At 39.3% G+C, this 25,949-nt stretch overlaps 1 protein-coding gene across 1 annotated transcript in view; it reads left to right on the forward strand.

Annotated features, from left to right (window-relative positions):
• Positions 1-25,949, forward strand: part of KLHL14 (kelch like family member 14) — a 101,712-nt gene that overhangs the window by 71,826 nt on the left and 3,937 nt on the right. The window contains exons 4-8 of the mRNA XM_030876499.2: positions 6,295-6,384; positions 14,427-14,505; positions 21,698-21,888; positions 21,970-22,128; positions 25,094-25,251. Of these exons, the coding sequence (XP_030732359.2) occupies positions 6,295-6,384; positions 14,427-14,505; positions 21,698-21,888; positions 21,970-22,128; positions 25,094-25,251 (677 nt within the window). The remainder of the gene's footprint in view (positions 1-6,294; positions 6,385-14,426; positions 14,506-21,697; positions 21,889-21,969; positions 22,129-25,093; positions 25,252-25,949) is intronic.

A 25,949-nucleotide genomic window follows, 5' to 3' on the forward strand; every position in this document is an offset into this window, starting at 1 on the left:
GTCCCTCATCTGGACCACAGGAGGGGCGCCCTGCTTGATCTTCTTCTTTTCCCTCTTTCACTCCTACAACATCCCTAGGAGCCAGAGTGATATTTTTAAAACATAAATCAGATCATGTCCTGCTGCTGCTAAAACCCCTCCAATGCCTTTCCATCATGCTAAGAATAAAATCGACACCACTTATCCTGGCTTCTACCCAGCCTCTGCCTGCCTCCTGACTTCTCTCATGCCTCTCGAGCCCTCACCCTCAGTGCTCTAGACACAGAAGGTTTCTCTGGGCTGCTCAGGCACATCCAGCTCATTCGTGCTTCAGGGTCTCTGCATGGATCCCTTCCCCTTATTTTCTTGCAATGGCCCTTTCTCAACCTTCAAATTTTACCTTCAACGCCAGTCCCCAGAGAGACCTTCCCTGACCACCTCAGCTAGAGCGCTAGCCAGGCACTCACTCTGTAACACACTGTCCTATTTTTTTTTCCTTTTTACATTGTCTGTCATCGCCTGGCTGTGTTCCTGTGCATTCCACTGTGTATTAGTTTACATTCTTCTTTTCCCTGTCATTTAGGTCTCGTTGAGCAGGGATGCTGTCAGCTTCATTCGTTGCTTTATTACCAACCAGAAAAGTATCTGCACATAATGAGTGTTTAGTAAATGTTTGCTGAGTGAATTAATCAATGGCCATCAGAAGGGGCTGGGACACATTATAGGACACCCACCAGGTGAAACAGTGTATGGCTGTTGAAAAGAATGGGCCGGTAGACGATCCAAGTGTCGTCCTCCGACCAAGACTGCACACCGCACAGATCCGGCCTCGGTCTCCCTCCGAGACCTCCTCTCAGATGCTTCTGTTCTTGGTCTTCTTGCTGTTCTTGCTACACTCCACACCTGTGCCCCAGGGCCTTGGCACTTGCTTTTCCCGCATCTATGCCTACCACTACCCCTGCATGGCTCCCTTGCTCACTTCTGTCAGTCCTCTGCTCAAAAGTCATCTGTTCAGAAAGCCCTCCCTGACTACTCTCAAAATTCCTCACCCTGTCCCTTCCCCTCCTTGGACCCAGCTTTACTTTTCTTCATTGCACTTATCATTTGAAACAAAAGTGCCTATTTATTTGTGTCCATGTTTATTACATGCTTCCCCTGACTAGAACGTTCCTTGATGCTGTCATGACCTCCCCAGCAGGTAGAACCTTGCCTGACATACAGTAGCAGCTGAACAGGTCTTTGATTGGTGAGGAATGAATAAATGAATGTATTCTTGAGTGCAAAAAAGCAAGGTACTAAACAGTGTGCTCATAGAATGCTGTGTCAATTGTATTTTTAAAAAATGACCCGTATATATAATCTCTCTGGAAGAAAAATCCAAGAACACAATAACAGGGGTAGCTTCTGCAGTAGGGAACTGCAAGGCTGAGAGGCATAAGAGGAAAACTTATTGTTCCTGTATATCATTATTTTTTATAAGATTGTATTTTTACAAAACATGGGCATTAATTACTTTTTCCAAAAAATTATGTCATATTTGACAGTTTTGTAAGTTTATGTATTTGAAGCCAAAAGGAAATCAAGGACCTCATAAATGTTACTTGAAATGATAAACATTCAACAGCCATGTATTTAACAATCCTATAAACTTGTCATAGCCCTATGCAATCTCGTTTGGATGTTCATGCACATCTGCGGTTGCAAAAGATACCTATACTTTCTGTTGGAAGGGGTATATATATTCCTCAGATATAAAATATGGGAGGAAACAGGAGTGTGAATCTTAAGCAGAACAAGGCCTTCGTAAGTGCAGCAAGACCCTTGCACATTTTATATGCCAGGAAAAGGGCCTCTGTGCCCAAGATACTTTGAATCTGCTTGCAAGGTTGAAATATGCCCTCGCTGTTCAACAAATAAATAGAAACCCTCTGCCAATAGACTCTACCCATCCTTAACTAGCTGATTTGGTCAGTGTTTTTCTGGCTCCATCAAATACATGTAAATGTGTCTTCCTTTAAGAAAATCCACTATTTGAATATGTGGATTTATAGAAAAAAAATGTAAAGGAAGGTCCACTTGCTTTATTACGGATTCTTTCAAATATGAAAATAAGAAACATTTAAAAGTGATTCAATAACAAAAAATTATACAGAAATTTCAGGAACACCATCATTGAACACACAGGTACTCGGTAATTACTTGTTGGTTGGATGAACATACCTATTGAAAATCAGTAGAGTGAAATGGATGAGAGCATGGGTTGGGATCCAGATATCCCTGTGTTTGGATTCTATCTCTGCCATTCATTAGCTGAGTCTGACCTTCAACAAGTGCCTTAACCTCTCAAGGCCTCAGTATTTCTTACAGAAATGAAATGAATGACCAATGCCTCCCTAATAGTTAGTTATATTAAATGAAAGATATGGGCAAATAAAATATAGATATATTTTATCATGTATTATAATATCATATATTATTTCCTTCATGTAATTTCTGCCTATTAGGAGCAAGTAAGAATGAATCATAAGTGCTGTTATATTTTCAGAGATATAATATAGGTAACTATATATAAATATAATTACATATACGCATAAGTATATAGCACCTGCACAGTGCCTGGCACATAGTAAATGTTTGGTAAATGGTGGTTCCTATTGTGAAAAGTAACACAAAATACTCTGAGAGTTTGATTCTTCATTTTCATATCCACAAAGACCAATTTTGTGTACCACATGCCAGTACATTTCATGTCACTGTACAGGGAGGGGTAAAAGAATTTGTGTCACTGAGATTTCTGTGGCCTTAACATTATGGGAAAACATTTAACAGGTGTGTAAGTGAATTGTGGCAGAGATTCAACTTGTAAAATGGCTAGCATCTATTGAGTGTATGATGATCAGTCATTCTGCAGAGTAAATACTGTGACTTAGTATCCTCTCCAAGGATGGCCCGCTTCCTACTTTCTTAATTAAAAATATTAAATGTAAATGTTTTATTGAATTTCCCAGACTAGAATAGAATAGCAGGTATTTGGAGTGGGAAAGGCAAAAATGGTACAAATTGCTTCAAACTTAGAGACTAAATGAACGTGCTCCCTCGGATGACCAAAGGTTTCTTCCTTTTCAGTTTTCTGGCTTTTTTTCCCCTTTCCTTCTAGCACTTCGAGTTTGTTTAATAAAGTTGAGAATTTTCACAAAGGGCCTTATGAACACGTGTTATTAGATTTTAAATCTGATTTGAAAGTGCCTCTCTCCTCCTCCCTGTGAGTAAAGTGACCTTTTTAAATGGAGGGAAGTGGGTTTAGATGACAGTCATGATAAATGCGGTCATGTTCACTCAATAAAATAAGGCCCAGTGCATTTGAGGATAAATCAGTGAAATGTACAGCCCCACCTGTCTGTCTCCATCATTCATTTCCACTGTCACTTTCACAGTGGCTGATGGATCACAGTTGCTGTAAAATTAGACAGCCTTTAATCTCATTTCATCCTGATTAGCTTCTCTTTACCCTTTCCCTCTAACTCACTGACTGACACGCTAAAAACTCACACCGGGCTGTATATGAACAGGGAGTACAAACTTCTCCTCCGGTACCTGCTTGTGAGGGCGAGGCCGGCAAGCATCCCTAGAGAAATCTGGAAGGGAGAGGGCATGTCTTCCTTGTTATTTAAAAGATAATCAATAATTACGGTACCCAGTGCCATTTTAAGCAGATGTTTTCTCTTGATCACTGCCCTCTTTATTTTGCTTTCGTTCAGGTTTAATCAGAAGCCAAAGAAATGAGGTCTTTTGCAAAACTCAAACATTGATTTCACATCGATTTTTTTCTAATAGATTTGGAGCGTTTTACATTCAGGATAATCCCCCAAAGTTATCTGTGTGTATTTGTAGCCTCTCAATTCAGAAGAGTTGAGTAAATAATAAATCAGAAGAGACAACAATTCAGGAATGAAAATGCTGAAAGAGCCAAGAAATATAGCATACAAGGTTTTAAAACAAGAGTAAAAATGGGTAGATAAATGAGAATATCTTCAAGCAGCCTTTATGTTAGCATTTCAAAGACCTTCTCGTATTTTGAAGGTTTCAATAGTTAGTTTAGTGCAATAGTTTCGTTTGTTTGCATAAAGCATAACAATAGAGGTAATCAAATGAGAAAGAGGTTTAAGAATAAATTATGTATTCTTTCCTTCACTTAATTTCTGCCTGAATGGGAGCAAGTAAATGGACAAACACAACTGTTGTTCTATTTTCAGAGTCTGTGCTTTATTATAAAGCTGGACTTCCGGTTAAAAAGAAGATAATACGATTTTTTATTACTTATAAAATGTGGGCATTGAACTGACCAAAAATTTTAAATAAATATTGGAAGACTGGTAGTCATAAAGTAAGTTGGTTGGATCAGTGGCCGCTGTTCTTACACGCATGTCTTATATGAGTATACGCTTACAGGTGACAATGCTGTAAGTTTACTGCCCACATGGCATTGTGATAAACCAGAGTAGCACCAGGCTGTTCACAAAATGCACAATATACATAATATATGGGTAGCATAGCTTTGTGTTTGGTATAATCCAAACAATGATGAGTTAATTTAAGAAAAGAAAAAAAGATGTTCCAAACATATCCAGTCACCCAATTTTAGTTACTGCGTGAACTCAACATATACTCTGCCCCAGTGGACTCTGAGAAGTGATGCCTGCAGGAGCTATATGGTTAAAAGCATTTTCCAAAGAGATAACTAAGGGTTGAGGGGCAGAAGGACGTTGCTGAGGTGACTCCCTAAATCAGTTGACCTCATTCATGGGCCACACAAATCCATGGCACACCCAATTTCTACATGATCCCAGAAATCCAGGGTTTCCATACCAATGTCTTCTCCCTTGTGGCTATAAGTTCGAAAATAGTGACTATTCACAGTAAAAGTGAATACATAATAAAATAATGAAAATTCCTAAAATCTTTTAATATGAAGCTTAAACGACCTGATTTGCTCTTTCAGAAGCTGTGTTACAGGTTTCAAAGCTATGCCTGTTTCTCCTTATTTTTGTTTACATATCTTAGCCAGCATAAGCGCATTCTGAGAAAAAAGATAATAAAAACAAAGTGAAATGAGATATATATCATCCAAAGTAAATTGGGTATAAGATAGGCTCTTTCTCTCTCTCTCTCTCTCCATTGGCAAAAGAGTGCAGAGTACAAGCTGGCCCTGACTCATATTGATTTCCCACTGCACTGGTTTCTTAAGTGCTCTGTTGATCCGTGTCAAGCAATAAGTTCCCTGCCTGAACATGCATATCACCTCCCCATTTGTCCTCACCTAGATTTAAGGTGCCCATATGATGAGCTGAACAAGGACATCATTTTTCCTACTGGTGTCACTGGGCCCAAACCACTGCCTGTGATATGATAACGAACGCTGTGTAGGTTTACATTCACCATATGATATAATAATAGCAGAGACTGACACTGCACTGCACACGGGGTGACGGGGGTGTCCTATTCTTGTTGTGTGTGTCCCCAAAGAAAATGTAAATGAGAACAGATCCAGCGAAACCTTTGGTGAGTTTCTGAATCACTCCGTCCTCCTCACAGCCACCACATTTGGGGCAGAGCAGGGCAGGACGAGGGGAATGGGTATTTATGACGTTCCTGACAGTTTTTATCTTTGTTCCAGAAGAGCTCTTAAGCAGATAGATAGAAAATGTGTGATTGTGCTGCTAATGACATTGTACAGGAAATTAAGCGTATACATTTGGAGAAGGCATTAAATCAGCAGGACCTTAATTTAAAAACTTAACACTGTATGGAAATTCAGCTTGCTCGTTGCTGTGGAATAGAAAGCAACCAAGCACCCTGAGTCTGTTTGTGGAAAGATTGCCAGCGAGCCAAGTTTGGGCAGAGCAGCTTAATGGCTCCAAGTGGATGCTGGGTTATTTCTTCCAAGAAATAACCCCAGCCCCAGCCCTGACCATTTGGGAGTGTCAGTCATGGTTGTAGACTGCACGATCCCCATCATCAGGCAGGTGAGGAGGACTTAAGAATTGAAAGCAGCCCGACAGGTTGTTCTTGACTAATTTGCAGAATAACATTATGTAAAATTAATCAAAAGGGGTGGGGTTGGCAATTGCTGGGAACACACCGCTGAGCTACTGTGGATTGGTGGGTGCCCCACTCTGCTTGTCTATGTGCTTTTCTTCCTTCTGACTTAGTCTCACGTTTTATACATTTTGGTGAAAGCACATAGCTAGTGAGCCAAGGTATCAAGTCCTAAGATGGAAAATTTTATACGTCTTTTTTTTTTTTTCTCAATTCCAGTTATGCCATACAACAGTGCCCATCACTGCGTTGTGGAGGTGGAAAACTTCCTGTTTGTGTTGGGCGGAGAGGACCAATGGAACCCTAATGGTAACTATTGAACCACTTAACAGTAGGTGCTCGACACGTCTGTGTGTGATGAGGGGTGCCAGCGGCAGTCCATTTTGTAATTACCGTGGAAAACATATTTCTGTGCAGCAGGGACAAACGAAGTAGTTGGTGAAGTGGGCTGGCAGAGGACACACGCAGCAGTGCATTCACTCATGGACTATCTGGGGATTTGGCTCCACCGTGATGCCCAGCCCCTCTCCTGATCCATCCCCTGAGGAGTGCCACCAGTGTAAGCCCAGACTCCCTCAAGGGAGGTAGCAAGCGGCAACTATTAAGAATTCTCACCACCTTCTCCACCACTTTTCTCCCATTGTATCAGGATAATAATATGCAGTTTCAATACATAAGCGTTATCTGCTGTCACGCTGTACATGACCTGAGCTGAAGTGCCTTTGCAGCGTTTATTACTTGACACCTGTTCTGGCTGCTGCATCTTCTGCAAGGGCTTCGTCCACAGATTATCCACCATCTTCCCTGTTGATGCGATTACTTCATAATTGTATCACAAAGAGAAAGTCAACATTTGAATACACTTCCCAAGTCTAATGTAGGGAGTACACTGCGCCTTGCAGAACACGCAAAATTGTCAAGATATTTTTGGAAATCTTGCACGTGAAGGAGGGGTTGCAGTTGTAGCCTTCTGTGTAACAGAGATCATTATGAGTGAGAAACCATAAAACAGCTTGCAGGTACACATTTTTGCTTTAAAACCCCAGAACAGCCAGCTGAAATTACATATACTGCATATATTTAATGGTGAATGTTCTCTTTCAGCATCTGCACAAAGGTAAATTATAGAAAATTGTTACATCTGTTCACTCTAGAAAATCTTAAAGGAAAACAACCCAGGCCACCCTCCAAGAACATTTCTTTGAAGGGAAAGGGACATTCTTTCTCCAGATCAGCTTTGTTGGTTCATATCTTTCAGTTTTGGAAAGATGGTTCCAGGGCTTTGGGAGAAACAGATTTGGAACTAAAATATTTAGTATCTCTCCTCTAACTTATCTTTGCAATGACTGATTTGATATGTTAAAACAAAACAAAACAAAAACCCTGGCCCATATACAACCCACTGTAAACTCTCCATTTCCTGTTTAACCTCTTCTTCCGAGGAAGTGATTTGAACAGAATAGAGCGTTTGTAAGGAAACAGTACACAGCCAGCAGGTTTATCTAAAAAAGAATCTGCAGAACTTCGTTTTGGGAGTTTTGTTTGTTTGTTTTCTTGAAGGCCAAATGAAGACTAACACATGACAAGACGAGGCTGGAAAGTCCTGTTTCTTTCCTTTTTTTTTTTTTTTTTTGGTCGTACTGTGCGGCACATGGGATCTTAGTTCCCCATCCAGGGATAGAACCCCTTGCAGTGGAAGCGCAGAGTCTTAACCACTGGACCACCAGGAAAGTCCCATGGAAAGTCCTGTTTCTAATGATGGTCCTTTCTCAGCCCACCTCCGTTCCCACGTGGGATAAGCCTCTGCTAAAAGACCAGTCTTGGGGCGACAACTCAGTTTTCACAAATCACTATGAACCTCCCATTCCTGTGAGACAGACCTTAATCAGCAACACAGAAAACCCACTCCCTGGGTTTACCCCTGCCCCCCACCCCTGCCCAAAATAACCTGCCACTGCTTACTGTTCAACTTCTATCAGACACACAACCGAGAGGATGGGTGGGGGGATTAGGGGCGAGTATAAGGGACATATTCCTTCCTCTAGTCTAGAGAATCGAGATTTTATCATTGAGCTAATTCAGATTCCCATAAAACTACACCATTGGACCTCACTGATTTGCCTCCCCCTGACTCCTGAGAGGAGCAGTGATTCAGTTTAAATCCCTCAACAAATATGCTGTGAGAAAAGACTACAGAAAGCACAGCATTGCATTTCCTGTGGGGGCACCTTCACTGCCACCACTCAGCGTGCTCTATGTGAAGACCTGCGTGACAAGTCCTTGTCAAACCAAAGTACTGAGGCATGGTGTGCTTTGAACAATTACTTCTAACGCCAATCATATGATTTAATGTGTCTCTTTTGCTTTAGCCGCCAGGAGGCTCAAAATTGAACTTCAGTAAAACTTTAATTACTATATTTTGTTTACTTTTAGTCTCCATACGGGCCTAGCAGCTCACAACTCTCTCTCTCTGTAAGACCCTTATTTAGAACTTTGGGAGTTCCACCTGCAAATCTGAGTCATTCCGTCCCTGACTTGTTTCGCCTTTGAGGTCATTTAGTATAGATCGGGGTAAGTGCTGATGAGCCACTGATTAGCATCTCCTAAGCACAGGATAATTGGTCACACTGTGAGGCAAGCAGGCCAGTCTTTTGTACCTCATGTCAACCAATCAGTCATTGGCTGAGGCCTTCCCCCAGGTGGGGGTGAGGGTGGGCAGTGAAGTGGCCTGTTCAGCTGAGGGCAGTTCTCTAGAGAGGGAGCAGCTGTGACCATGAACAACCAACAACCATCAGCTAGGGAACAGGTGTACCAATCTGGTAAAAGTATCTCGGCTAGGTACCAAAACACACATCCACCACCATCCCTTAAATGGTTTCCATGGACTTTCATATTCCATCCATCTGGTCAACCACAGCTGACCGTTTTGGTATTAGTCGTAGTATTTATTGAGTAGTCATTATTTCCCAGGAACTTTGCTAAGCACTCATCTGCATCATTTCACTTAATTCTCACAACCATCCTATGAGGCCTGTTGCATGATTGCTCTAGGTTTACTATGAGGAGTCTAAGCCCTAAGAGTTTAAACAACTGTCCAGGACACACAGCTTGCAAGAAGATGAGTGATTCCAACGTAGGTCTGTGTGACTCCAGAGCCTCAGCCTTTAACCAGTGTATCACACTCCCCACCTCACATAAACATATGTATTTAGTTAGATATTAAACAACAATTGTGCATTTGCCTTTGATCTTGTGAAATTAAATCAGTATTGTATCACCATGGACAGTGGCTCTTACTGGCTCCCAAAGAGCTCTTCATTATTTTCCATTTAGAAAACCATGAAGGGACACCATCATCTCAAAACTATAGGATTTTCATTTTATAATACCTCATACAACTAAAAAGGAAGCAGTTAATACCAAAACTTATAAAGAACAGCAATCCTGGGCTTCCCTGGTGGCGCAGTGGTTGAGAGTCCACCTGCCGATGCAGAGTCCGGGAAGATCCCACATGCCGCGGAGCGGCTGGGCCCGTGAGCCATGGCCGCTGAGCCTGCGCGTCCGGAGCCTGTGCTCCGCAACGGGAGAGGCCACAATGGTGAGAGGCCCGCGTACCGCAAAAAAAAAAAAAAAAAAGAAAGAACAGCAATCCTATAATAATATACAACATGCTTTAATTTCACTACTGACAGGGAGGAAGAATTTAAAATCCATGAGTTTAAATGTTATGTGTACATCAGTTCCAAAGATGAAATCTTAAGCTAAACTTTAGTTCTTATGAAAATGGTGCCTGAGATGCATGTCTTTGAATGAAATACAAAAATGTACATTTCAACACATGCTCATAAAACACAAATATGTACTCATAAAATACAAATATAATTTTATTTACTGATTATCTTGATTACAGGACCAAAATTTGAAATCATAAAACATATGAGTTACTGGAAATATAAGCAGGATACATACATTTTGTTTCTACTCAGCTATAGATATTAACTCCTATTAACTCCCTTCATGTCATTAGTGATAGACTGCATTGTAATATGCTAATATACATGCATATATTCCTTCAGTGCTCCAACTTACAGAGAACCAATTTACATTTGTCACTTACTGATGATTGACTCCCAAAAAAACTGCCTGCAGGTGATGTCCTTTTCATCCTGCTTCCTTCCCCTCCACCACTGGCTGAAAACTGCCCCCCCGCCCCATTTTACCTATCTCCCAAATGATAGTCAACAACAGGGTCTGGTGACAGGACATCATCAAAAAAGGGAAGAAGTGGAGGAAGGGTTAGAAGAAAATGGAAAAGATGAGAAGAAACCAAAGGAGTGAAGAGTAATCCAAAATTCTATTGCATGTGGCTACCCCTCTCAGGCTTCTAAGTAGTGTCGATGAAAGCCACAAGGAAGAAATGAATATCCCCATTTTATCTCAGTTTCCTCACTCTACCACACTCATTCCTTCTGACATTTATTATACCCTCTGCACATCCTTTGCCAACTTTAGAACATTTTTCTTCTTTTTATCTTCCCATCCTCCATCCTTGCCCTTTTTTCACACCATTGACTCTGCCTCTGGAAACCCTTTCTTCATCTTCCATCGAAATCACACCAGTCCCTGCTTAGCCTTTTCTCTGAGTGAAGGCCACTGGCATTCCCACCAATAAGCAAAGCAAATAGCTGATTTCCACCACCAGTGCTCAGCATGTGACGGCATCTGTCCCATTGCTGAAAGGAGGCAGATGTCTTCCTCCAAATGGAAATTCTAAACCAAACTTCACAGAGAAACACTCTTATACATGGCGTGTATAGTCTACATTCCTCTTAACAACACTGATCTTCAGATACATTTGGGAATTAACCTTGAAACCTGACTATCAAGAATGGTTTATTTCTACAGGGAGATGATTGCAAATTCTACGAAAGCTTACTTATAAACCAACTCTAGACATAATCCTTCCTTGGGTTGGAGCCTCCCGTTGTGGGATCCAAGTCTTTTGGGTCATACTCACTCCTGGCACCTTAACTCTTTCTGCAATCCCCAACTCTTACTGTAATCCCCAAATAAAACTTGACTTACCACCCAACCAGGCCATCCAAACCCTCCCATGCAATCCTTGGAACTGATGATCTCACATCAACAAGATCCCTATAATCCTTAAACTCTTCCCTAAATGGTCCCTTCAGCTTCTTTTCTAATCAAAGCCTGGCTATTCTCTGAGAGGACTGTTTTCCCAGCCACCCTCTTCAATGGGGACTAGGTTCTGTTCCCCACCCCCACCCTTATATTTCACATTATTGGAGGGCGATAGCTTTTCTACTTCTTCTTCATTGCCACTCCCACATCCTTAAAACTCACCACTTTAAAGGATGTCTTCAGATTTTACCACCTGCTGCCCCTTTATGTGGCAGCTACCCACTGTTATCCTGCAAATGCCACCTCCTTCACTCTACCCTACCACCTTTTCATTGTCCATCATCCCCTCATGCCCTTACTTCCCTCCTTACTGAGCTTATATTCTGTTGCCCATCCTTATAATCACATTAGTGCATACACCTGCAGCCCTCGTGTCCTTCTCTCCTATGATACTCGCCTGGTAAAGCCCTGGTCCTGATTAAACCCAACTTTCTTCCACCTCTCCCCTCCCCCTGAGCAACTAAATGTGGACATAGAAAACCGTACGGCCATGCTGGCTACTAATGAACCATGCTGGCTACTAGCCAACTCCACTAAGTTTCCCTGGTCAATGCACTCTTCCACCCTCTGCGTTAATTATTTCACACCTTCTCTCTCCTCAAATACCTTTCTCCAAAACCTCCCTCCTCACTCTCAGCTGATAGCCTTGCTTTTTAGTCCAATGAGGACAGAAGCAATCAAAAGATAAAATCTGCATCTTGCTACTACCAAATCCATTGCTACCCGTATATTTTAGATAAAACATATCTCTCTTATTACTGTTTCTGCTCCAACTTAAAGCCTATTCCTCATTCCCTTTTGCCTACTCAAGGACTTTGGGGTACTTCTGAATTGAAAAACACAACCAAGAACTAAATAAAATTTTCTCTCGATGCTGCATCTTCCTGCTATAATCTTCTTTTCGTGTCAAAAGTCCTAAGAAGCATTGCTTATCCTCTTGCCTCTGCTTTCTTACATCTTAGTCTCTCCTGAGGAGTCCCCACTCAGGCTTTCATGCCTTCCTGTCCACTGAAACAATGCTTGTCATGGTCACCACCAACCCCCATGTTTCCAAATCCTATGGTCAGTTCTCCGTCGCTCACTCCTCTTTTCCTCCTGCTTCTGACAATTCCTTTTCTTTGCTAGTTTTTCTTCTTCTCCCCCAGGGCTCATTTCCAGCACTCATTATCTTCCATTTCCATACCCTTTCCTTAAAGAGTTTCATCTTGTTCTTTGATTTTAAACAGTATCTCTTGACTAATGACTCCAAAATTTGCACCTGCGGCCTCATTTAGCCAGTGGCCTACCAGCCACTTATGCTTTGAGATCCGATAGTCCTCTCAAGGTTAAATCCAAAACGGAACTAATGGCTTCTCTCCCTAACCCCCCAACTACCCCTGCCTGGTCTTCCCCACCTCGGCAAATTGCACGACATTCCATCCAGTTCCGCTGGCTAAAAACCTAGCAGTCGTCTTTAATTACTCACTTTTTCTTATACCAATGCTCAATCTATCAGAAAATTGTATTGGCTGTGCCCACAGAATAGATCCCAAACTCGACCATATCTTGCTTCCACCTCCACTCAAGCCAGCTCTTGCCTTGACTGTTGCGATGGCCTCGTGACAGGTCCCCCACTTCCTGAGCAGCCCTTGTATGGTCTAGTTTTTTACATAACAGCCAGAGTGATCATGATAAGAGGTAAATTAGGCCATGTTTCTCATTTGCTCAAAACTTTCCAGTGACTTCCTAATGTTCTTATGACAAAAGACGAAATTTGACACCAGTCCACAAGACACACCGTGTCTGGACCTTGATATACTTCGACTTCTGTCCAAGTCACCCCAGCATTCTTGCTGGTTTTGAATGCATGGCCAGCCCAGGGACTTTATACTCACCTTCCCCACTGCCTGAGATGCTAATTCTGCAGATATTTGCGTGGCTTGCAGAAGATATCTGTGAGCAGGTGACCACCCTACTGAAACTGGCTTCCCCTCTATCAATCCCTGCTTTATTTTTCTTTCTGGCTTTTGGTAAAGAATATATAGCATTATTATATATGTATTTATTTACAAGTCTGTGTTTATTTATTTACAAGAACGAGGACTTTGTCTTTCTCGTTTACCAGCATATTCCCAGAACCTAGAACACATAAGACACATAGTGAGCGCTCAATATATATTCTTGCAATTAATAATTGTGTTGTGTATACATGCCCGTGTGAGTGCGTGTACACACACACACACACACACACACACACACACACACACACAATCCTATCTGTTTATTCCCGTGGTGAAGTTTGGTACTTATATTTCAATGGTTAGTTACACATACATTAATGAAAAACATACTTTTAGAGTTAAGCCTTCAGGCGCTTTAGATGACTATCATCTCAGTTGCTACACAGAAAATGGAATACACACTTTTGCTCCTATTTCTTGCTTTGGTGTCAATCTGTATGTAAAACAAGATTCATTTTCATACCTTGGAGGCATTACTATGTTACTTAGGCTCAACAGAGGAGATAAGCTGGTTAACCAGCTCTGAGGACGCATGTTTCCCATTTCAGTAAATGTACTTGTGATACATCACAGCAACTGTGCTTTCCCCAAATGCACAAACAGAACTTGCATGACGGTCATAGCCTACAACTGATTTCCTAATGCAAACTCTTATGGTAGTGATTGCTATTGTTTCCCTGGAGACAGAGTGGACTCTTCCACTGCTAGAATTCTTGGATCATTTAGAAAAAGGTTCTATCCAGAGATATCACACAAGTTAGTCTCTGGAACTGATTATGTATAGACAATAACTTCATGTTTTTAAAACCTATAAACACCAAAATACAGAAATTTTACCCTACCTTTGATAGTCTGATAAACATACTTGCTTTTATTATTATGGTTGAATTATTTTTATTCCAACTCATCCCCACCCCACAGAAAAAGTGGAGGAGAAAAGAAGAAAAAAAGGAAAAACGTTTGAAGAGGCACATAAATTTTTCTTCTGACTTATCACTTCTCATACTGTGTTAGATAGTCCCTCTACTTAAATCTACTTAATTCATCTGTTTCTTAAACCTGAGAACAGAGGCATCTTATAAAATACTTTTAAATGTGCAAAACAACAAAGGAATTTAAGTTTTAAGTGTCTCAAATATATTTTTACAGGAAAACACAGTACAAATTTTGTCAGCAGATATGATCCCCGATTTAATAGCTGGATACAACTTCCGCCCATGCAAGAAAGGTAAGTGTCTATTTCTTAGGTCTGAAACATTTGTGGCTGCTTTACTGGAAGCAAGGTTGCTGAATGGTTTTCCATGATAAGGTACGCTAAACAGAGCCAGTGAAAGTCACAGGAGTCAAATACAAAACCTGGCCTGGCCAACTTAGACTAACTGCCTTATTAACTCAATGGAAAAAATAATCAAATAAGTCAATTATTTGTCCCAATGGAGGAAGAAAAAATTTGTATGACTTGTCTTCCTTTTTTTGTTACTAGTTAAAGTTCACTTTTTTATTGAAGTATAGTTTCTATACAATATAAATGTACAATATAATGATTCAAATTTTTAAAGGTTATACTCCATGTATAGTTATAAAATATTGGCTGTATTCCCTGTGTTGTACAATATATTCTTGTAACTTATTTTATACCTAATAGTTTGTACCTCTTAATCCCGTACCCCTATCTTGCCCCTCCCCCCTCCCTCTCCCAATTGGTAACCACTAGTTGGTTCTCTATATTTGTGAGTCTGCTGCTTTTTTGTTATATTCAATAGTTTGTTGTATTTTTTGGATTCCACATATACATGATATCATACAGTATTTGTCTTTCTCTGTCTGACTTATTTCACTTAGCATAATGCTCTCCATGACTTGTCTTCCTTTTCCACGTTGAATTGGTTTTTGCTTTTTTTTTTTTTTTAACAAACAGAGCTACAATTTCACTGGCTATTCCACTCTTCTTAGTTATAATATATTTAAATCTTATCATTGAAATATAAAACACCATTCTCACAATGATATGTATATACTTTGATGCAGAAATTTCAATATTGATGTTTTTAGGTCTCACAATCTCAAATTCATTGCATTTACCTCCTCAAATATCTCCCCGTCATACATTCAAAAACAGTTGATTTGTTAGCTTAGAAATAAGAGTTTTGCCAAGTGTCCTCTCATTTTTAATGTATGCAGTGTTTATCTCAGCCAGTTCTCCTAGTATCAAAGGACAATAAGGCAACTATGTTTATACATATTCAGTTATCCTGACTGTTACTTAGGCAGGACACCGTGTCTTAATAGGCGCATGTAAATTCACATACTAAAGTTTGAACACTTGGTTCTTTTCAAATAATATCTCAACATCCTCTTGAGCAAATTTTCCAATATAATAGTAAGGATAAGTTGCAACCTGTTTCCTCTTCTCGATTGGACTAAGAAATAATTTTCTTTCTTATTTCCTTCCTAACCTTAACATCTCCTCCTTTAAACATTTAATCAGATTACCCTGAGATCAAGTTAAATCCTTAATCATAAATTCAAAGTTAAAAAGAAATTTTCAAATCATACCATTCCTCAAAAAGGTACATTACTACAGAAAGAGAGTATGAATCTCTGCTATAAAGAAACAATATCTAACTTCCCATTCCATGTAAGCATATTAAAACTCTCTTTCAGGAGACTAAAAGCTATACATTGAAAATGATGAGGCACAGTATAGTCTAAGGACCCTAGACACTGTTAGGAATGTCTAGCTGCAAGGTACCTCAAGAAATTATTCTGAGTCAATTAATACCCTGACAAACTTCTCAATCCTCCTGTTATGTATACATGTATATATAAAAGCCTCTCCTGATGTCTTTCTCCAAAGTACCTTGTTTCTCTCCTTTTGGGGTTATTTTCTAGTTGCTGTTATTGTAGCTGCATCACTTTACCCTTTCATCAAAACCATTCCAAAAAATTTTGTTAAAGAAACATTTTAAAAATACACATCAATAACATGTTTGAAATGTCAGCATCTCATCACTATGGTCGCCTTTGCTGGGGGCTGTTCACCACGATAATTAACCTTCACGCCTTGGGTTTGGGAGGCATAACTCACGTCACGGTCAATTATCTCACTGTAGAGCCCCTAAGGATGAGAAGTATTGCTGCAAAACCTAATTAGTAATTTTTTAAAATGTGTATTGTTTACTTGATATTCTATAATGACTTCCTCTGAGGCATTATGGCCTATCATGGCAGGGTCCTACTTGGACAATTTTTAGCAGCTCATTGACCTGATAAAAAGACCTGCCATGGTCTGTCGGCGCCTGGCAGCCACCGTTGACAGGATGGACTGTTTAACGTTTCTTTCGAAGTCATTATGGTATATCATGTCAGGTCCCTAGTAAAAGAAGGTTTTTTTTAGATTTAGAACAATCAACTCGATAGACCAAATAAAGAGCTCCTTCCAGAGCTGAATGGGAAAAGGCAGATCTCACAAATGCCCAGTCAATCTTCTAGCTCCATATCTCCTAGGGGTTGGTTGACCTAGGCAGCAATCCATAACTGAAAATGAAATTTTTCTGTCATCGCCGAGCTTCCATTCAACATAGCAAGTACAGTTAGCTACCAGCATGGTTTAATTGGTGATTCAACAAAGAAGGGAAAAAATACTAAAATATATGAAATACTCTTCAGATCAGAAAAGAGGTTTCTTGAGACATTTAATTGAGTTAATTTTGCATTGTCTGGACCATTAGTCAAACTCACCAGAAGTTTCCCACCTCCCTCCTTCCATTAGCTGCTGCCTAACTGCTGAGAAGTTACCAAACTGATTGAGAATAATAGAAACACATTGAAAGCCACCTCTGGGATCACCCACTCTCACAGAGCTGGCTGGGCAAATTCCTAGGATTATCTTACCTAATCAGAGCTTCCAGAAGAATATAATAAAAGTGCAGAACACCCTCCCAGTTCAGCAGAGAAATGGGCACGTGACCTCCAGGCTCACTCAACCATAGGTCAACTCAAGAGTTGTATGCCTGCTGCCTATGGGGTTACTGACAGAAGTGATTAGACAAAAGTACAAAGATAAATGTAAAGCTATGAGTTGTTTTGCTCTCAGATCTAGGATTTGATTCTTCAGTAAGAAGAGGGCAAAAATGAACACTTGGATCAATAAAAATGCTTTGGTGACTTTAATGTTGTTTTAAAAACAAGTAGACATTTTAGGTATTATTCTTGTGGAGATATTACCCCCTAGCTAGTCTTGGAAACAGAAAAGAAAAAGAAGGGAGGGAGGGAGAGAAAAAGCCATTTGGAGGCACCAGTAACAAAGCTTAAGTTTCACAGACTAGGTGAAAAGCTGGAAGCAAATACAACAAAGATGTTTCCAAATTTAAATACTATGTTTCTAGCAGCCTTACAAGAAACAATGGGAGACAATATTGTGTTTTTTAAAATCTGTTGTTTTTAACCTGATGGTAGAAGTCAAAAGTTGAAACTGAGATACAATCTCAGTTTTCTGACCTAAGGGTCAGAAAGAACTTTTAAAGTTCTTTAAACACAGGTTTAAAGTATATTTGTAGAGGTCATTGGTAGTCTTTTTAAACTTACCTCAATTCATTGAATATCCTCTCTGGCATTGGGACGGGGGTGGAGGGGTGGAGGAGGGAGAGAAGAACAATTTGTAATACAAATAGTGTAATTCCATTAAAAAATCTTCAATAATCTTGAGCTTCCTTTTTCCCCCCCCCGAAATAAAACAGCCTAATCAGGTGTGCTCTTCATGTGGGTAGGTCGGGCAGGAAGCTTTTCAGGAGAGACCTGGTATGGTAAAATTTTAGCCTCGAGCAAATGTTCACAGTTGCTGATAGACCATTAACTATCCAGTGTTTCTATAATGCATTTCGTGAATTCTCACTTTGGGCATGCAAGAGACTCAGAACCTTCGCTATTAAAATTTCTGCATAAAAATGCACTTTTAGTCAGGAAGTGAAACCTACTGATTTTTTTTTCCCCCGTTCAGAACCTAACAGTGACACTGTGTGGATAAAGCTAGGAGTACACGGAGCATCAGATTAAGAACGCCTGGGCTAAAAATTGAGAGTTCCGACAGGCTCCCTCGGGTCAAGAGAGGAAGGAAGGAACCAGAACAGAAAGAGTGAGAAAACTGAACTTTAGACAAGATAAAAGGAGTTCACACTGCCAAAAGAAGATCTTTCTCTTATTCTCCACTATCTAAACTTCATTAAATAGAGGATTTTCATACTTGTCATGACTAACATTTTTCTCTTCTAAACCGGAATATAGTACATAATACATAGAAGAACTCAGAATATAGTATGTTACCCACATGGTCCAAACTATGGGATTGGCCCACTAAAGATAGCCTATTAGTAAAATTAGTAAATTAATTATTTCAGACGCTCCAAAACCTGTCATAGAATCATATGGAAGAGGGATACTGACCTACCCTGGTGGCAATGATGCAAAGAAATATCTGTGTTACTTTAGTACAGATTTTTGTAGACATGAGTCGGTCTTTTCAATCAAATAGTTTAACTTGAGAAGGTAAAAGCGCTAGTAAAATAACCTTGACCTATCATATTCAATAAGAGAGCAATTGAAATCTGGTTAGAGAAATGGAAGGAACCAGTGGTCCATCTGTGTGCACTTAATTTTGCTATTGTTATTAAACCTAACTTTATATTTAGATGAGTTTTTACTTCTTTACACCAGGAAATCCCAAATTTTTTAGGTTGTTAATCCCCTTGATAATATGATTAAAAACTTCCCCCCAAAATCTTTCTCCAAACATATTCCAAAAATGCACATATATATATATATATAATATATGACATTTTATTAAAAAATTCTTTTTACAATTTCAGAGCTTCATATATCCCTCAGAAGACATGGGCCCGGGATAACAACAACCCTTATTTAATGAAATCTATCTCACTTGCTCTTTATTCTCCTTCCTACTTTTATCCTTCTCTCATTTTCCTTTCATCATCTTTCTGTGTTTTGCACAGCACATATTTCTTTCAAAACCATCAAGAAAATATAGGAAAAAAAAACATAACCAAAATATTACTCTCAAGCTATCAATGTTGCTAACAATTCTAGGACTATCCAGAAAAACTGAACCTTACGATCTAGCGATCCCACTTTCACATATGCTGTATCCAAAGGAACCAAAATCAGTAACTTGAAGAGATATCTGCACTCCCATGTTCATTGCAGCATTATTCACAAGAGCCAAGATATGGAAACAACCCAAGTGTCTGCTGACAGATAAACAGATAAAGAAAATGTGGTGAATATATAGAATGGAATATTATTCTGCCATAGAAAAGAAGGAAATCCTGCCATTTGCATGACAAACATGGATGAAACTGAAGGTGATCGTGCTAAGTGAAATGCCAGACTGAGAAAGACAAACACTGTATGATATCACTTATACGTGGAATCTTATTTTAAAAGTCAGACTTAAAGAAACAGACTAGAATGGTGGTTGCCAGGGGATAAGGGTGGGGAAAATGGGGAGAGATTGGTCAAAGGGTACAAACTTTCAATTATAAGTAAATTCTGAGGATCTAATGTACAGCATGGTAACTACAGTTAATAATACTGTATTGTTACTTGAAATTTGCTAAGAGAGTAGATCTTAAGTGTTCTCGCAAGAAAAAAAGTTACTACATGAGCTGGTGGATGTGTTCATTAATTTGATTGTGAAAATCATTTTACAGTGAATGCGCAAATCAAATCATTACCTTGTACCCTTTACGTGTATTACAGTTTTGTCAATTATGCCTCAGGAAAGCTGGAAAAAATAAAATAAAACTGCATAGATCACCGTCCATAACTTATGCCATACATTTATGGTATAAATTATATAAAAACACTGAAGAATTTAGTCATCACTTAAAATACTATTCGGAAAAGTTTATATGCAAGCATCTTGATAGCTGATTTTTAAAACCTTTTTATCCAAATAATATCAACCGATAGCTCCTGAGTATGAACAAAACGTTGGACACTATGACAAACACTTTATGCATGTGTTCACAAATAACCCCATGAGGAAGGTACCGTCATAATCTCTATGTTACAGATGAGTAATCTGAGGCTGAGGGGGTTAAGTAACATGTCAAAGCCCACACACCCAATAAGTCGTACAACCAGGCAGTCTGATTCCAGAGAACAAACTGTTCATCAAGATGCTATATACTGCTTCCCAGAGGTTTTGACACTTAGGAAACACAACTTGGAAAATCTCCAAACAATATAGGTTTACCTGATTTAAAACCTCTAGGGCTCCTCATTTTGCTGTTGACATGGCCCAAGAGTCTTGGCATCAATTTTTATAAAGACCATTAATTCAATAAACATAAATTATGTTCTCTGAGGGGCTTGGCACTTTACGATTGTACTTTTTCAGTATTGAACCATATGTTATCCTTATGAAGTATATTATTCCAGTAGCGTGAATGAGAAAAAAAGAAGCAAAAGGTCAAGGACTTGCTTAAGATTTCAACCTAGTCATTCTAACTCCAAATCTTTGAGTCCTCTTCCAACCTCTTTTCTCCCTCAGCTCTCATATATTATTAGTAACTAAGCCTTACATCCTCCTTTAAAATATCTTGCATCACCTCTTTTCATGTCTTCTACTAAAATTCTAATTCAGGTCCTCAATCTCTTACTCCTAGCTTATTTTCTCCCTCAGAACTGGCCTCCCTGTCTCCAGTCCTTTCAACACAGCATGCATGTCTTTTGCCTTTGATGGCAGGTGGGATAACTTAATAAATAGTCTCTCTTGCAAAGAGACTTTAAAATATCCTTAGAGGTTCGTGAGAATCAACACCAAAAGCTACATAGATGAAGTTCCTAATATGGGTTATATAAGAGCAAGATTTCAACACTCTATTCAGTTGAAAAAGTTTCTCTATTTGCAGTCATACTGGGAGGAAAAAAGAAAAAATGATAATTGAAGAAAAATTTTGATGATGTAGTTCTCTTATAAATTGGGAACAATGACCCTTGAAGGACCATAAAGAAAGTGAATGTCAAGATAATTTATTATTGTTGCATTATCTACCTCATTTTTCACTTTGTCTTACTGAGCTGTGATATCCTTACAAGATACCAAATATCCCAAACATTAGTGAACACTTTAACAGTGTATAAAAAGCAAGATAAAAGAGCTGAAACAAAGAGTTGGTGAATTTCTCCTCTACTGTGACTTTAGTATCCATAATCTTAACCAGCATGGGCACTGCAGATGGTTGCTGTACAAGGTCTCAGATTTAGAAGGGAGCTATACGTGTAATTTCCAAAGGTCTGCACCCCTTTCTGAAGCAGGCTGTCCTCGCTTCCCGTGACTGACTGGGCTCCTTTTGTGATTTACATTAGGTTGTTTTGTTTTTTGGTTTTTTTCATTGTAGAAGAGCCAGTTTCTATGCATGTCGGTTGGACAAACATTTATACGTTATTGGTGGACGGAATGAAACTGGCTACTTGTCCAGCGTGGAGTGCTATAACCTAGAAACAAATGAATGGCGTTATGTGTCCCCCTTGCCACAGCCTCTGGCAGCTCATGCAGGAGCAGTGCACAATGGGAAAATATACATTTCAGGCAAGTCATTCATCCACTTTGTGTTACAAAGTTCAGTTCCAAGGCATTTTCTTGACTTGTGTGTCTATGCTTAATTCACAGGGGGTGTACACAATGGAGAATATGTCCCATGGCTATATTGCTATGACCCCGTCATGGACGTCTGGGCTCGAAAACAAGATATGAACACAAAACGCGCCATCCACACTTTGGCTGTAATGAATGATCGCTTGTATGCAATTGGAGGAAATCATTTGAAAGGTCTTTTTTTTTTAATCACAATAACATTTGCATCTCATGTTTCTTGCTAAGGGGGTTTCTCGTTAGATAATCATAGTTTACCAAGTAAAAAGGTTGACCAAATGAAATCTACTCTTTGCAAATTAGCAGTACCCTTGGGCAAGCACTTATTTTGGCTCTCCTGCAGATAGGATTATTTTGAAGTTACCACATACATTAAAGAAATGAATAATGATGTCTACAGAAAATTTAAAAAACTAGAGCATTAATAACTGAAAAGCACAATTTTTTGTAACAATGAATTCAGTAAAATAAATTATTCCTTATCACCAAAATTATAGTAATGGATTTTTTCCAGAAAATTGTTTTTGTAATAATCATAAAGAACTTTAGTCAGAGAAGCACAAAGAAGCGTGTATGTGATTTTTCTTAAAGAAAACAGTAGAATTTCATGTCTAAATTCAGAATTATTTCTTTGAAGGGTTGAATGTCAAGCCATCTATGATTCTCAATTCTTTCCATTTGCTTTTTTAATCAGTAACATTTAAAGCAGAGTCTTTTTAGAGCCATATTTTGGCTTGTTTCCCTCCTCGTGTATGTATGTGACTGCAACTTTTTTGTAGTTTGTGTGCATGTGTGTAACGCTGAATTTGACAGGAAAGCGGAGAGACCTGTGATACTGAGAACATCATTGAACTGCTTTGAGCTTCCGTTTTCCCATCTGAAAATGAAGAAGGTGGTCAAGTTGTTCTCTAAAATCTCTTCCAGCTCTGACTGTCCATGATCTTTGAAATTGAACAAAGTGAGAAACAGGCCATCTGGGTATGGCACATAAGGCGATTCTGTGCGTTTATTTTCCAGTCATATACCCATCTTAAACCATGAGTTAGATATAGACATTTTTTCTCTTTTTCATAATCCATATTTACCCCTAAATGTAATAAATACTGGACAAGTATAATTTTTAAATAAGTATTTCCAAGTTCCTATTCAATCAGAAATGACAATATTCTGGTCTAGATCTGCTTCTCACCTTAGAGTCTCCTCAGTGGAAGGGAATTTATCTTTACTGCTTCAGACGCTTCCCATTTCATTCTTTTTTGCTTTCACTGGTGCTCTTTCATTTCAATCCATACTCCATTCATTCCTTTACATCAACGTATTTTATATTAACTTTGTAGCTTTCTGCATTAAAATATGACTTCTACTAACTTCTTTTGCACAAGAATGCCTCATATTTTAGGAACTTTTAGTATTTAAGGTTATACTTGGACAGAAAAGACTTAGGTAATGACAACCTAAATGAAAAATAGCACATGCACATCAGAATTAGGTTAGCTCAGGAAGACATTGTGAAAGGGGGAAAGAGTATGGATTTTGCATCTAAGCCTGGGTCTGAATCCCGGTTATGTACTTAGAGTTGTGTGATCTTACTCTAGACATTTACCTCATGTCTGTAAAAAAGGGGTAATTATCCTTTCCTTGGTAATTGTGAGGGTTATTGTCAACGTATGTACTCGGTACAGAGAAGGCACACATATCCTCATAGATGCCACTAGGGAAACTTGCCCAAATCCCCATTTCATATAAATGCTTCAACAATTATCATCAAACTCTTAATGTTAAAGGAAAGGATTACATTACAGGGTCGCAGTAAGCACATTGCTCTGTTGCTCCCTTATGTGATTTATTTTATGTAAAAAGTTAGTGGCCTGCGCATAGCACAGGGAGATCAGCTCGGTGCTTTGTGACCGCCTGGAGGGGTGGGATAGGGAGGGTGGGAGGGAGGGAGACGCAAAAGGGAAGTGATATGGGAACATATGTATATGTGTAACTGATTCATTTTGTTGTAAAGCACAAGCTAGCACACCATTGTAAAGCAATTATACTCCAACAAAGATGTTAAAAAAAAAAAAAAAGTTAGTGGCCTGAAATAGTCTGTCCACCACTTCAAGAGTGAACATTTTTCTGATTTTTGGCCTATCTCTTTAATTACTTTGAAGAGACCGGTATGTTGACTAATTTACCATATGTGTTGTGATTGTCAGCTAGCCAACATCCATAGCATGTGTTTAACCATTAAAAAAAAAAAGTCCTTAAGGGTTTGGTCTGCTCGGTGACCCTGAAGCTCCCATTAAGGATTTTTCACTCCCTAAATGAAAGGCAGGGCTTCAGTGGAGTCTGGGGAAATGAGTTGTTCTCTGCAACCTAGTTACTGCTCCAGCCACTGAGAAATTTTATCAAAAGTGGGAAGAGTCTTTCAGAGGACGATAACCCCCTACTCTAAACCTGGATCCTTAGTAGATACTGGAAACCATTCACATCATCACAGCTGTTTATACATATAGTCAGACTGTAAAAAAAGAAAACAAGTAAAAGATTTTGAGAGAACTGAATATTCACTTAAGAAAAGCAATAAAGTCTGTTCACCCGGATTCAAATCTCAGCCTATCTAATGGCTGTATGACTAACTCAGGTCGTTAACTCCCTCTGTTTCTCAGTTTCTCCTCTATAAAATGAATATAATGGTATCTATAGGATGCTTGAGGGGGTTAAATGAGCTCCTTTATACAAAGCACTTAGAAAACAACCAGCTTATTGTAAGCAGTCTATAAAATGCTTGCTTTAGCTATTACTATTTTAAATCTTTTTAAATAAGGTTTAAATAAACCTTTATTGATACTCCAAGGTAAATCAGCTTCTACCAATGACATCTAGCCAGGCATTTTTGCTTTGAAGAAATCCAGAGCATCAGGGTTGGAGTGTCAGTGGCGAGGTGGAGTGGGGGCGGGGGGGAGGGTTGCCTGTTTGTTTCTTAGGTCTTTCCGACATGTCTCCCAATTTCACCAGTCAGCTTATACATGTGTCTTCAAAGACACAATTATCTACTTCTTGGCCCTAGTCCTTTTGCAAAAAGAAGCCCTAGCCTTAAATTGGGACCCTGAGAGTTTATTCTTTGGTGATTCCATTTTGCTATGTCACTTAGGTTTCTCCCACCTCGATGTAATGCTCGTGGAATGCTATGACCCAAAAGGTGACCAGTGGAATATTCTCCAGACTCCCATTTTGGAGGGTCGCAGTGGTCCTGGCTGTGCAGTGCTAGATGACAGCATTTACCTTGTGGGAGGCTACAGCTGGAGTATGGTAAGTGTCCACATTTACCTCCTCCTCCTTTTTATTTGTGCTTCCTTTTTGTTTCTCTCCAAATGTGTTACCACCCACACAAGTACCTTTTAAGAGTAACATGTTTATATGCACGCAGTAAATTGCTTTAAGCTGTAAAATAAACTCAGTGCGGTCGCTGTAGAGCTGTCTTGCTATCTGGTCAATTGTATCCGGTAGCTCTCTGCTTCCCTCCCACCCCCATGCTCTCCAACTAAAAGTCGGACTGAAGTGGTTTTTACAAACGTTCTATTAAAACTGTTTGACTGGGAGAGTGAAAAGTTTCTGACCAGCTAAGCATAAAAAATGGAAATTAATTGTTCAGTTACCCACAAATTCTATTTAGGATTATGTAATTTGCCATTGCTTTCCACTTTCCCCTCGCTTTATGATGAAAATTTCTAAACATACACAAAAACTGAGGGTTCAATGGGCCCTTGTTAACGCACCGTCCAACTTTGACATCCATCAGTGCTTTACAGTACTTACTTCATCTACCCTCCCTTTGAAAAATTTTGGTTGAAGCAATTTGAAGCAAATTCTAGACATGTTATTTCACCCTAAATGCTTCAGTATTCCTCTAAAAAAAAAAAATCACTTGTTTATATAAACACACTATCATTATCACACTCAGTAAAATTAACAATAATTCCTTTATATGCAATCCATTTTCAAATTTA

The sequence above is a fragment of the Globicephala melas genome, chromosome 13 (assembly GCF_963455315.2).
Source record: "Globicephala melas chromosome 13, mGloMel1.2, whole genome shotgun sequence".
Lineage (NCBI taxonomy): Eukaryota > Metazoa > Chordata > Mammalia > Artiodactyla > Delphinidae > Globicephala > Globicephala melas.